Source organism: Dama dama, chromosome 14 (genome assembly GCF_033118175.1).
Source record: "Dama dama isolate Ldn47 chromosome 14, ASM3311817v1, whole genome shotgun sequence".
Classification (NCBI taxonomy): Eukaryota; Metazoa; Chordata; class Mammalia; order Artiodactyla; family Cervidae; genus Dama; species Dama dama.
Genome location: NC_083694.1, coordinates 17140756 through 17155976, shown reverse-complemented (window position 1 = coordinate 17155976; position 15221 = coordinate 17140756). Strand labels below are relative to the sequence as shown.

At 36.3% G+C, this 15221-nt stretch overlaps 1 protein-coding gene across 1 annotated transcript in view; it reads left to right on the top strand.

Moving 5' to 3' along the window:
- USH2A (usherin) overlaps positions 1-15221 on the top strand; it is an 892942-nt gene that overhangs the window by 740621 nt on the left and 137100 nt on the right. Inside the window, exons 58-59 of the mRNA XM_061161192.1 lie at positions 4824-4982; positions 6371-6533. Coding sequence (XP_061017175.1) covers positions 4824-4982; positions 6371-6533 — 322 coding nt within the window. The remainder of the gene's footprint in view (positions 1-4823; positions 4983-6370; positions 6534-15221) is intronic.

The following is a 15221-nucleotide window of genomic DNA, read 5'->3' as shown; positions in this document are numbered from 1 at the left end:
TCTAGTTGTTGTAAATTATGAAAAGGAGCCTTGCAAGGAATATTAACCAACGAAATCTTTGTTCTTTAGTGAACAAGAAAATGTGTTATGGCAGCTTGTCATCGTGCGACTGGTAACTTTGACACCAAATAACAAAACTGCCATTTGCACTTAGGGTAAATTGGTTCACATGGGTTTCCACTGCTCCTCTTGCTCTGACATAAATTTATGAACTCAGGAACTAACCAAGCCGTGTGGCTTGCCAGCTGACTTTAACAAATATGCCCATTTCATTTCATTTAGTCGTCAGAATACCAGGGGGCTAGGTCATTTCAGACTCATTGCAGATGGTCTAGGGTTTGCAGGACATGGGAGGCTTTCATGTCACTGTCCTGTAAATTATGACAGTGGAGGGGGCCTTCTTTCCTTAATAAGTGCATGTCAGTGCTTGACATGTTCACAGCTTCAAGGAGCACTTTCTGTTTCCATACCTTACAGGTGTATGTAAAGAACATTTATTTCTGATTAACCAAGATGTGAAAAATGCATTTTCTGGGTACACACTTTGACCAGCCATGATCAAGATTATGTCTATATTTGAAATGTGGTGTAAGTACAGTTTTGTTCCCTGACCTCCTAGGAGTCCTGTCTTTTAAGCAGAGAAGATACTGGAAGCAGACCGGAAGTGGCAGACATATAATAAGGTGCAAACTCAGACAAATTGAACAAAAGACCACTCTAAATTACTGCTGAGAATAAAGACTAGGATATCTTCATGGCTACAACTTTTACATATCCAAGTATATGTAAAAAATAAAACTAGATAAGCAACTTTTGTTATAATAATAATTGCTTGATTCAGTATAACATTGATTTGTAATTGGAATAACTGCTTTATATAAAAGATGGGTTCAGCAGTGTTTGTGGGCACATGGAAACAGTGTCATAGCTATGGGGTTTTTTTTTCCCATTTTGCTCAATTTCATTTTGTTGTATAGAGATGTCTGTCATTTACTTGGCACTTCCTGTGTTGTAGTAAGGAACTAAAATATTTTCAATACATTTTTAATTAATTCTTTCGTCTCTTTATGAGGTGGCTATTAGTGTCACCATTTTACAGAAGAAGAGACTGGTGTCCGCAGAGGATCAAGAATTTACTAGGGAATAAGGAAGGTAGAAGAGGGATTTGATCTGACTCCATCCTGTGGTTTATCTAGTTCAACAAGAATTATAGGATATTTTCCAAAGTGTGTTTGCCAAACTTTTCCACAAGATCTGTCCTAGGATCAGAGATGACAGAATACACATGTAATCTGAGGAGGTTTGAAAAAACCTGAAGCAGTCATCATAACCTTGTAAATTATTTTAAGGTCTCACTTTTTATCTTAAAATTTCATGCAAATTTGACGTTGAATTCCAATGTGTTTGTCTACATCCAAAAACCAGTGTATTGTGGAATTTATCATTCAGGGGTACTTTTTCTACCCTTTTCTTCTATTGATAATCTCTTTAGCTAAAGCATAATATGCTATTATATTTCTGGATGTTAAATCAATCTGAAGAGAGCCAACCCCAATAACAGGCTCAATGTCCAGGCAGTTCTTCCTCTCTTCATTTTGCCATACATACGTGTGCACAAACAGCAACCTTTTCCCCCACTGCCTTACAAACTATGTTAGGGCAACAACAAGGAGAAATGCCCGAATCTGAGGCACGATTCTGTGACCTTCCAAGACCTTCTGGAGGGATATTTCCATAACCGTATCTTCTGCTGAAGGTCAAATTGCAAACCAAGACGGTCCCTGACTCACTTGTCAATCTCTTTTACTACTTGGAGCAGTACTCCCCAAAGACCATCTTTAGTAGAGAAAAAGAAAACCCTGATTAGATTGCTCTTTTATTTTACCTCTAATACAGTTCTTAAGTTTTTCTCATCCGTTAGTGAACTCAGTCTCCAATGGTCCCTGTAATCAACTCACTTCATCCAACTCTCAAACTTTGTTTTAATTATAGCAGTCTTACTGGGAGAAGGAAAAGCGTTCCCAATTTTGTCTTGCAGTTAAGAATGAGGCCTTGAAGAATATCTTCTAAATGAGCTCATTACATGTACTCACAATTCCATTAAAGAGAAAATGAATTTACTTAAATTTTCTAGGTATTAATCTTTGCTGTGAGATCTGAAAAAAAAAATAATAACGTAGAATTTTCTGGTACTTGAGGCTGAGCAGAGGCATCATGGTACCAGTCTGCTTTTCATCCCGTGTCTAGGGAAGATTACACATGATGAATCATTTTAAAGCAATAGTAAGTGACAAAAATTAGATGATGCTTGACTGCACCACAAATAGTATTTATACGTGTTCAACACACTGGTTCTGTCCACATAAACTTTTTCTGCTGGTGTGCAGTTCACTCTGAAGTGACTATATATTCAAAATAATTTAGTAAAGTTCTCATCACTCACTTGCACATATACTTTTCTAATTTTGTGCATTTTAGGGAGAAAAATCCACACTCATTTTTTGTGAACAGAAATAGTGGGGTTCTGCTGGTTTTCCCTAGTTTGGGCAGGGGAGTTATGTGTTTCACAAATTCTACAAGTCAAAACTAGTTGGGGAAAGAGGGACATGTTTGTCCTTGTCTCCAAAAATACTTTGACAAAAGTCCACAAATGTCCGGGATATATGTATCCCATTTTGGGAAATCTGCTCTTCAGAACTTTTAATCTTCACCTGTAATTTTGTTCCATCAGTGGTAATTCTGACTCTTCCTTCATTTTTGCCCCTGTATCTCATCTGTCTCCGAGACTTGTTCTGCCTGTCTATGTGTTCTCTCAAAATGATCCTTTCACTTTTTCCTCTGATAGTCCTAATCCAAGTCTTTTATCAAGAGACAGCATAAATATAGAGAGATAAGCTTTGGTATCAAATGGACCTGAGTTCAAGTTTTGCTGCCTCTATTAATCTATGTGATATCTGTAACAAGTTTCTTCTATGAGCCTGAGTTTTCTTATTTAAAAAAAAAATGGTAGTAATATTTATCTTACAATATTGTCTCCTGGTTTCATTCATTCATTCAATCAACATTTGAGCTACTGATCTGTACTCAAATCTAAGCATTGGAACTGCCTTAAAGAGGAGAACACAGTCCCCAACTGTACAAAGTTGACATTCTAGTGATATTAAAGGAGATAATATATGATGCCTGACATAAGACAGGAATGCAGTGAAATGCTGTTTTGTTTGTGTTGTTTCTACAACCGTGCAATGACTTTCAAATTGATAGCTCTTCCTTCTGGTTCACACGTTTTCTATCCATCATTCACTTGCCAGCAGTGGTATCTTCCTAAAATATAAGTTATATCCTGTTAACACCTACAGAGTCTTGTGTTGCTGATTGCATATAAAACCAAAACTTCTGGAAGAAATAAAAGATAAAATAGAGTGACTCACTTGAATTTGAGAGTGGAGAAAGCAGGGTCTACTTTTAAGAGTCTTATTCTAAGGCTTCTGGTGTAGGGAAACGGGGAGAGAAAACCCAGGAAGAAGAACCCATTTGGGAGTGGAAAATAGTGTAATTCTTTTTTAGACCTTGAGATTGAGGTCTCTGTGAAGTAGAGTGTTCAAAATACAAATCCACAATGCAGCAGAAATATAAAGTCAGAGATAGGAATTTAGGAATTGATCATACAATAATAGAAGTTAAGCTATAAGGATAAAAACAACAATTTAATTGGGATGCTCTAAACTTTAAATTCTCAGTCTCAGTTGCCAAATTCAGCACCATCTGGCACCTTCCCAAAGGAACCAATTGATCAATCCTTCTGATTCTGATCAATATTTCCTTCAGAGACTCCTTATTTTAATCTATCTACATAAAGTCCTGAACACCTCTGGTTTCTGGTCACTCTTCTGCCCCTCGTGTATTGGAGCTATAGCTACAAAAAGCAAAACCACATTTAATTCTTTAGACCTCATCTCTCATGGGTTATTGAATCCTATGCTATGGATTTCCTTGTCTCTGTAGCAGAGAAACTTATTTAAGTACTACAAAGGTAAGTGATGAAGCCCTCATATGTTAGAAGCTAGCAAATCAATGAGAAACTTTGGTGGGAAGCTTCATTATATTCTTCATTCAAGGCTCATATCCTCTCCTTTAAAAAGTGTGCATGTTGTTCATGACCAAATAAAACTTACAAGCATTTAATTCTGTGACCAGACTGTGAAGAGGCTAAACTGATAAGACCTCCATTCTTTAGGAGGCATTGTGAAAAATGACAGTTTTTAAACCCAAATTTTGTATATATTTAGGTTCATGCATCTCACTGACAGAGTGGACTGTCCTGACTCAATAATTAATGCACTGGGAATTCTCTAGGTAGACTGTGATTTGGATTCTTTATGAGCTATTATGTCAAGGATCTGTGTCAGATGAGATGCATACCCAATGCTTGCAGAAAAATTATTGTCACAAGCAAAACTGGTGGGGTTTTTTATGTACTTTAAGAGTAAGTAAACCTAGGAAAAATGTAACATCATTTCTAAGTGCCTTGTATATATTTGCCTTGAAACATGCCTTTGTTTTTATTTGCCTATACAGTATATCGTTGAATAGAATTGTATTTCATTTGTTTTTGAAAATAGATGATAAACATTTCTTACTTTTAGAATAAGCACTGTAATATTTTCCAACTCAAATTTCTTGCAATTATTAGTTGCTGTATTAGGCATTAGTATACCTTGAAGTGTAAAATTTTAGATATACATTGTTCTTAAAAGATGAACATTTGTTGACCATTTGTTGACCAAACAGACAAACATGTGTTTTATTCTCTCTCTTTAAAGGGATCCTTGTCCCTACAATGCCTGTGGAGTACAATGTCTTACTCAATGCTGGAAGTGCAACACCTTTGATCTCCTCTGTTGGTCATCATCAATCAATCCTTCTGGAAAACTTGGCTCCATTCACACAGTATGAGATAAGGATACAAGCATGCCAAAAAGGTGAAAGTCTTTCAGACACTTGTCCAGGGTTTTTATAAAAAAGAATTTCATTTAAAATTTTTTCAATAAAAAGGAATAGATTCAATTCCTTTTTATTCAATTTTATTCAATTCAAATACAAAGACTAACATTCTATTTCTTATTTGTGCTGGACTTTGTACCCTGAAAAAATCAGAGCCCTGCATTGAGTAAAGAATTATGCATTTCAGCACATTAAATCATGAATATTTAAATATATGAAAGTGGTGGTTTTGCGAAGTCTTGTTTTATAAGGCCTTTTAAAAGAAAAACACCTAGATCACATAAAGGAACCATGGGTAATATAAAACAAAATAGGCATTACAAAAGTCTAGGAAATGTCCTCACCTTGGCTATATTTCAGTTTTATTTAGGGGTGCGGTAAGAGGAAAGGAGACATTATTAAGCAGCTGAGTTACACTCAAATGAATCTCAACATATTTTACACTGCTTCCCCGATAACTGTCTCTTGAACCTAAACTGTCACCTTGAGTTTCATGGCTTCAGCTAGTGGTCAATAAAATCGTCATCTACATGTATGGTCTTGAGAAAGAGCCCCACTCACTTCCTTCATCCTTCCAAGTGTTATATAATATGTTAATACCCAACTGCTAAGAGAAAAAAGGTTTAACTCAAAACAAGTTGCTTCACCTTGGATTAAGGAAATTTACCAATCTTATATTCAACATGAAACTCCTGTCCTTAGGAACTTCTGTCTCCAAGTGAATACTATTTCCCATAGAGCTGGTTAGAACTATGGGTCTGTGATTTTGCTATGCTTTTTTTCCAAAACCGAGTCAGTTTGCCCACTTTTCTCTACAAATCAGACCAAGAAATTTTGTTTTGGAAAATATTGTTTTCCTTGTTCCAGTCTTCAGCTAATCCACAAGGAAATGACTTTAAAGTTTTCTTGATTTAAAAGCAAAACCACTTTCTGCATCTCTGTGTATCCTGTGAATTTGAAACTGTATACTTCAAATGCATTATTTGACTTCTGTGTGTCAAGAGAACGATCATTTTTAAATATTGGCAAAATAAGATATTATTATTAACAGCGGGTCACACATGCACTTACTTTAATCATATTTTCACTTTCTGGTTCAAATAACTGCAGTAAACTAGAGAAAACTCAATTCAAGATATAAACTTTATTGTCTGTGCCTATACAAAAATGTGGTTAGTTAGTGGATTTTCCAAAAATCATTTCTTATTTAAATATTCAAATCCTGTAGAGATGTAAATGCTATATATATAGAACTGTGTATACAAAATTTCAGATACAATGATTTTCATGGTATTCCTACCCTTCTATATGTACATGTAGCTCTTTTCCTTACTTGACAAATTACTAAAGATATTTTTTTTTCAAGGAGGCTGTGGAGTTAGCAGTAGGATGTTTGCCAAAACAGCTGAAGCAGCCCCCATGGATCTAAATTCTCCTATTCTTAAGGCACTGGGGTCAGCTTGCATAGAAGTTAAATGGATGCCACCTAAAAAACCAAATGGAGTCATCACCAACTACTTTATTCACAGGTAACATTGACTATTACTATTATTGTTAATTATTTAAGATTGTGCACTATTCCAGTACTGTAAACTCAAATATGTTTTCTATTTCCATAAGGGAATGAATGGAAATTCATGTTTTAAGCACCTACTGGAAACTAAAATTGGTACTGGATACTTTTACATATTATAAAAGGGGGGAAAAAGCTATAACTAACATGTGACGTTTCTGTTTGAGCCTCTTTGAAAGATAAGACCTCATAGCCCCAAAAACCTTACCTTTGATGGACAGGAAGAGCTGTCCTCTGGAGGTTCAGTGGCCAAGAACCATAGTCATTCCAGAGGAAGAACCAGGTCTAGGACAAGAAATCTAGTTATTTCTCACCACCTAATATGTGAAATTGGAAGGGCTTTTTCTGTTCTTCAAAAGATGGTGCACCTTTTGAAGGGGGTAAGGGGAGACAGAGAGACTGAGACTCCTTGGGCAGTTTGGTTTGAGGACATTGTGCTCCTTGATCCATCTTTCTCTTGATCAACATGGACATAGTTTTAAATTAATGTTTTCTTTAAATATGTAATGAATAAATAGGAGGAGGAGAGAGAGAGAGAAACAAAATAGATACAGAGAGAGAAGGAAAGGGAAAGAGGAAGAGAAAGAGCAGGAAAGGAGAAAGTAAAACAAAAGCAGAGAGACGAGAGCAGAGAGCCCGCCGCTGAGAGCTGGCCGCCTGTGTTAGTCCGTTCAGGTTGCTGTAACAAAAATACCACAACTTGGGTGACTTATAAACAACAGGTATTCATTTCTCATGGTTCTGGAGGCTGAGAAGTTTAAGATCAAGGTGCTGGCAGGTTTGCTGTCTGCTGAGGGCTCACTTCCTGCTTCACAGACGGTCATATTCTCACTGTGTCCTCACCTGGCAAAAGTGGCAGGGGGTCCTGTGGGAACTCTTATCAGGGCACTAATCCCATGCATGAGGACCCCACCCTCTTGACCTAGTCACCTCCTAATATCACTGCCTAGGTGGTTAGGATTTCAATATATTAATTTGGGGGAACACATTCATTCAGATCATAGCAGTGAAACAGAAAAGACACTTTCTAAGACAGACACGGGCAGACATAAAGCTTTTGCAGATGAAAACCCCTTTCCAAAAGCCATCTATTTACATCAGGCGTACAAAGCCCACATGTTTCCTCAGATCCCCATCCCACTCGAGCATCCTTTGTTAGTCTCTCCTGGAGCCTAGCCCTCCCTCGTTTGGTCCTGTGCCCTAGACACATCGTGAAACTTAGTTTAGGCTCCTCTTGTAACTTCAGATGGTAAAACCCTTTGATTTAGACCAATCTTCATCTCTGGGTTTGTAGGAAGATTGTGATGGATGAAAGTATTATTGCATTTCTCTTTATGTAAATGACATTGCCCAGAATGAGCAAGCAAAATGTTTTCCTCTCAGCAAACATTAATTTGAAGAATAATATTTCTGATTCAAATACACACAAACATGTAAAAATGGCTAATGTGAATTTACATTTTACACTAAGCACGTTAGAGCAGCCTCTAAAATGCTCATCCTCTTGGAATAGTTTTCTTTCATCTACTTAATGCTAATTGTATGAGAAAAGCACATCAAATTCCTATTCTGAATAAAGGGAAATAAAGTATCTGTTATAGACCAGGATGTGGCTTCACTCTGTTGGTTTTATAAATAAAGCTCATGATTACAGTGACTATTCCATGGCAGCTATAGAGAGGGAAAACAGGAAATATAATGCAGAAGGCCTGCTTCAATGAAAAATACTGTAAATTGAATTTGACAGCATTTGATGGCATTTGATTATTCTAGTCACAGCCAAACAATGATATAAAGAGTAATATGAAACAGAATGTGTTACTGCCTAGCAGACTCAAAAGCAATAAACCTTCCTCCAATGTGACACAATCACTTCACAATCATAATTGTAGCCTGTTTGATACCTCTGAGTACAGCAGAAGGGCACTGACTGACATAGATACATTTTGTTTTTTATTTAAAGTGAAATGAAAATGGCGTGCTGGGGCTTCAGATACAATCGTTATGTTCACCTACATAGGCATGAATCACTTGGCAGTTATTTCAGCTGAAGTTTAAATGTGCTTAGACAACAACAATATCAAATTTTTCTTAGATAGCTGCAAAAAAAAATCAGAAATTTGTAAGGACTGAAATAGAATGTAGACACATAGTTCTTTTTCATTCTGGGACTCCATAGAGCCCCTCATATGGTTATAGCCATGAGCCTGCAGGCTTTCTGGAGAGGTTATGGCATGCAATTTCTGCTTCATCATGTGCCTCTTCTTTCTTCTATCACCACCAAAGGAAATCCATTTAGCTCAAATCAAAGACAGGGTTTGACCTATGCAGATATTTTCATTAAGTTGCAGGAAGTCAATTTGCCAATCCCGTCTTGAAAATGTTTGTCACTCTGCTCTCTCCAACTCACCAAAGCATTTTCCCTCAGTATTTCTCTTTCATTGTTTACATGTTGCCTCTAGATAGCACCCTGTTAAAAAAAAAGGTGGGGGGCGGGGGGGGGGGGGTCTGCCCTAATAAGCATATAAGCTATTTATGACTTTAAAAACTAAAACAGAAAATAACCTGTAAGGAGGAGACTGTTAATCCGATTGCTTCTGATTAGTTCACCTGTTAGTTTGATATATTATTTAGGCTACTTTGTTGACCACATGTGAGTTACAAAAGAGATTTCCTACAATAGAGACAAACTTTATGTTAATGTTTTGCAAACTGTTTACTAATAGGGTTATAGATAAGGCCATCTTAGGCTTTATACAAGTATGGCTTGTATAATAAAGCTTCTTCAACATTTCCCCTTTATTTTATATCTGTAATCTTGTAAATGGCAAAATTCACCCACAAAATGCAACTTTCATTTACAAAATCCACCAAACACTTTTTCTTAAGACTTTATGAAACACATATTAAAATGATCTCCCACTAGGAGCTTCTATTTTGAGAGAGACAAAAATGCATGGGTTTTTAATTCTCAAAAGCAGTCTCTAATTTAAAAAAGTGATTTGATCAGTGTTCAATAAAAGACAAAAATATATAAACACCAACACCTGCTAAAGACTGTAAAAGTAAAAACTGATGAGCCTTCCAAGTACTCAAATAATTGAGTATTCTAAAAAGCTGCATAAGGTTTTGAAGGCTAAAATCTGAGATAGTTTGAATGGACAGATGATATGGAAGAATATTTCAAGCAGGGTACTGTAAATAATATTTTTTAGAATGAGTAATTAAGCTGATTGAGTAAACTAAGAAAAAGGGGGCACTGATTGAAAGGTAAAGGAATTTTTATGTGATCAATTTGTGTTATGTGGAAAGGAAGTATGGATGTGAAGATAGATAGATAGAGCAGATAGATATAGACAGATAGATAGATGGATAATGGATGATAATGTTTATTTCTACTGTAAGATCTGGGCTCTATTACAAAGGACCTTTACTATAGTAGGAGATGTAAGTCAAACTAAACAGAAAAACAAGCAATATAATGTGAGAACTATAAGTATTTGTCACATTTTATTTAATGTGAAAAAATATACAGGAGAAAAGAATTCTTCCTGAGATATTTATGGAACACTTTTATTGATAGAGAATTCTTGGATATAGTTAATGTCATTAAGACTTGGCTTTACAAAATAAAAATGTAATGACTGTTTAAATTAGAAGTACTTTATTGGAAAAAAAATTTTGACAATACAGAATATTACAGAGGTTGTTAATGCCTTTTTTATGATTTACCCATGTCATATATAATTCCCATTGATAGATAACTATTATTCATTTTAATATTTATAACATTAATGTTTTCTATTTTTAATTTCCCTTACATAAAAGAATTGTTCAAATTTTATTTCTGCATTTAGATACACACACCTATCATTTTTTTTAGACTCAACAATATTTTATTATATGAATATGTATCTTGTATTATTTAATCAGCCCCCTATTGATGGCAAAATAGGTGATTTCCAGGTTTTCATTACAAAAGCAATTCTCCAAAAATATCTTTACAATAAGCATATGGAAGATTATTCTTAGTACTAGAAGTGCAGAATCCAATTTTGTCCATTTTAAACCTTTAGAGGTTGTTAAAGTTCATTCTCAGTCATATCCAAGTCTTTGCAACCCATGAACCTGCCAGGCTCCTCTATCCATGGGATTCTCCAGACAAGAATACTGGAGTGGGTTGCCACTTCCTACTCCAGAGGATCTTCATAACCCAATGATCAAACCCATGTCTCTTATATCTCCTGCATTGGCAGGTGGATTCTTTACCAGTGCACCACCTTGGAAACTTAGAGATTCCTAAACGGTCTTTCAAAAATGGGATGTAAGAATTTCTAATTCTGAAATCTCCTATCAACATTAAAACCATAATCTTTCAAATCTTTTCAAGTTCAGTATTTTAAGTGGCAAGTTATTATTGTTTTAATTAAAATTTTAGTCATTATAAGCCACACTGTTTATTAATTTCAAATATACATTTGGTATTTGTGTGTATATAGTATAGTAGATATCCTTAGACTATTTTTGTTTGGACAGTTTCTTATTAATTTACCTATATTTGTGTATATTAAGGAAATTCTTTTAGTGATCATATTAAAAATAACACATCAATTATTTCTTCCTATGCTTTTATGGCTCTATTCCTTATATCTAAATGTATACTGGATTTTGTTTTTGTTACTTGAAGTGTAATTAATGAACAACATTGTATTAGTTTCAAGAGTTCAACATAATGATTCAACATTAGTGTGCACTTCAGAATGATCAGCACAATTAATCTAGTTACCAGCTGTCACCATTCAAAGTTACAAATTTTTTTACTTTTGAGAATTTTTTTTTTTCACTTTCTTAGCAACTTTCAGATTTGCAACGTAATATTATTGGTCTAGTCACCATGCTGTACATTACACTTATTTCTTTTATACTAGAAGGTTTAACCCCTTCGCCCCATTCTGCCCTTCCCTCCAAGCCCTGGTGGTGGCTCAGATGGTAAAGTCTCTGCCTGCATGCAAGACCCCTGGCCGGGAAGATCGCCTAGAAAAGGAAATGCAACCCACTCTAGGATTCCTGCCTGGGAAATCCCATGGAAAGAGCCTGGAGGGCTGCAGTCCATGGAGTCTTACATAGTCAGACATGATTTAGTGACTGAGTACACACACAATTTGTCAACATTATTTTATAATTTACTGATTGGAAATGCCACCTGTACAAAATTCCCATGTACAAAATTCTCATCTCACTTATTTCAGGACTTTGTATTGTTTCATTTGTGGTAGATAAAATATTAGCAAGCATTACCTGATGGCAAAGATATCTCAGGTGAATAAAATTAATGGAATAAGCAACATTCCCAACACTGAAGGTATAAGGTCCCAGTAGCAGTCAGGCTTAGCTGGACATTTGTTATTTGTAGGGAAAATTTAGAAGATCTGCTTGATGCTAGATTTTGGAAGACTTTGAATACTAGGTTAAGGAGTTTAGGTTTTTTATTTGGAAACAATGTGAACCATTGAAGATTTGGGGTAAAATAGAGAAACAATGTGATAGATTGGCTAGAACACGGCATTTGCAGTCAGAAGATACAGCTTCCAGGCCTGGGTCTGCCACTTACTAGTTATGTGACCTTGGGCAAGTCACTATTTTCTCTAAGTTTCATTTTTATGTAAGTTAGGCTAATAAACGTAGAAAATAACATCTAGAATTTCATGGGAATTAAATCATGTGTGTGAAAGTACTGTGTTAAACATAAAGCATGATTTTAAAAAATAGGAAGTTATCCAAGGTTAACCATCCATAGCCATGCTTTGGGAAGACAAATCTGGCAGTTATATATTTATATTTCAGGACAAAGAAAGGCATTAATGATAATAAAAGAAGATGGTACTACAGTACACCTAGAATGATTCTGCTTTTCTTTAAATATATAGGATATTTTTACATTTATATGTACACAAATAAACATCTGGAAATTTAAACACCAAAAGAAAGTTAACAGTGTTCATCACCCAGAGATAGGTTATGGATAATTCTTGAATTTTTTGCTCATCTGTATTTTCTAGTTACTTTTTACAGTCAATATGTAATACTGTGTGAAAAAGACAAAATGATAAGTTCATGAGTCCAGATGAAAATCTATCATCACCCTCTTTATGATTTTCTTATTTCCCTCTTTCTGTGAGCATCATCCTCATTTTCTATAGCAATCAAAGTCTGCTCAAGAAAGAAAAACCACACCAGTTATTTTAACAGAGAGAATTTAATGTAAAGAATTACTAACTGGTTGTAAAGTTGTTGACTAGGTAACTGAAAGATGAAAAGAGAACTCAAGATATCATGGAGATGGCAACTGCAGGAAAGAGCTAATGCCTATATGACTGAGGCAACAAAGAGAAATAGCTTGAATTATTAAAACTCAGAAGATTAGAGGGGAGCAGTTCTGACGCTGGGACCCAGACATTTGAGGGCGGGGGTGGGGCATCCACCAGCTGATGCAGGTGTCTGTAGGAGGGGGCATGAGATAAAGCTGGCTTTCCAAGTGTTGGGGAAATGTCTCACTTGAATCATCTGCTTCTAAGGGAGAAGGATCTACTGCCTCCAAGGTGAAAAATCCTTCTTGGAGAGAACCTTATGTAATCAGCAAGCCAGCAGAAAGCAGATAGGGAGGAGCCAGTTCCTGTTTCCTTTCAGTTCTCTGGCATCACCCTCTGGCACCCCCTATTGGCAGAGCTCAACATAGAGTCAGCTGGTAGAGCAGAAACGTAGATGATGGAGTCCCAGTCCTACTGTCATAAAGGCAAATACAGAAGGGTAGGTTTAGAGTTGAGAGACAACTTAATAATGAGAACATTCTTCTGGTTCTTCTTAGAACCAAAACTTTGGTCTCTTCTTGTCAGTCGGTCGGTTATCCAGTCAGTGCTTCAAAAAATACTCATTGTCCGCTACAGTGTGCCAAGCTTCACTAGGTGCCGAGAGTGTGTGCAAGAATAAGGAGAGTCCTTGCCTTCAGGGAGCTTGTGGGATAGGAGGAGAGGTGTAAAAAAGGAAGGTCTGTTATAATACATTGTGACAAGTGAGTCCATAAGGAAAAGACTGAGCACATAGGAGGATATCATAACCCTGTCTGAGGCTTCCCTGGTGGCTCAGATGATAAAGAATCTGCCTGCAGTGAAGGAGCCCTGGGTTCAACCCCTGGATTGGGAAGATCCCCCGGAGAAGGGAATGGCAGCCCATTCCAATATACTTGCCTGGAGAATCCCCACAGGCAGAGAAGACTGGCGGGCTACAGTCCATGGGGTCGCAGAGAGTCAGACATAATTGAACATCTGTCAGTGCAAAAAATGTCTAACCCTGTTTGAGAGAGAAGCAAAGGAAAGACTTACTGGACAAAGTGGGGGTAGAGTTTTACAAGCTGACTTGGAGTTAACCTATAGAAGGGAGGAGAGAAATGAAGGGAAATGCAGCAAGGCATTGCAGAACAGGATTAACAGATATCCAAGCATGGAAGCATGAAATATCATGGTATACAAGGGGAACATGGGCAAGGATGGGATGGTTTTATAAGCAACTGGATTTTTTTTTAAACATTGGATTTTGACCAGAAAGTAAAATTGGAATAGAAATCTCAGAAGGTGACTCTGGAGTGGTAAACACATACCAGTTCCATGACAAATCACTGAAGAGTTTAAATGCAATTAAGCTTTAAAATTTTTGGAAGGTATTTGAAGTCCTTTCCCCCAGCAGCAGGGCAGCCACGCACTCAGGAAAGTGGGATGATTCAAACTTTGCAAAGCATTTTTTAAATCAACTATGTTTACACTTCCTCTACCAGCAGCCTAGTTCAGGATTCACATTTAGTCTCGTACGGACTGTTGAGATGACTTCTTCATTGTGTGATGACATGCTGTCACTTCCCGTTCAATGCAGCCTGTACACAACTACTGGATTTATCTTCCTCAACATTGGCTGTGGACATCATTTCTTCTTTTTAATTGACGTATAGTTGATTTACAATGTTGTGTTAGTTTCTGGTGTACAGAAAATTGAGTTTTATATATATATATATATATATATATATACACACACACACATATATGTATGCACATATAGATATTCTTTTCAGATTCTTTTCCATTATGGTTTTTACAAGGTATTGAATATAGTCCCTGTGCTATAAAGTAGGACCTTGCTATTTATCTATTTTATATATAGTAGTGTGCATATTTTAATCCCAAATTCTTAATTTATCCCTCCCCCTCAGCTCTCCCTCTTGGTAACCATAAGTTTGTCTTCTATATCTGTGAGTCTATTCCTGTTTATAAATGAGTTTATTTGTGTCACATTTTAGTTTTCATGTATGAGTGATATCAAGCAGTATTTGTCTTTGTCTGACTTGCTTCCCTTAGTATGATGATCTCTAGGTCCATCCATGTTGCTGTAAATGGCATTATTTCATCCTTTCTTATGGCTGAGTAATATCCCATTATATGTATGTACCACATCTTCTTTATCCATTAATCTATTGATGGACATTTAGGTTGCTTCCATGCCTTGACTATTGTAAATAGGACTGCAGTGAAGACTGGAGTGCATGTATCTTTTCAAATTAGAGTTTTTGTCTTTTCCAGATCTGTACTCAGAAGATTGC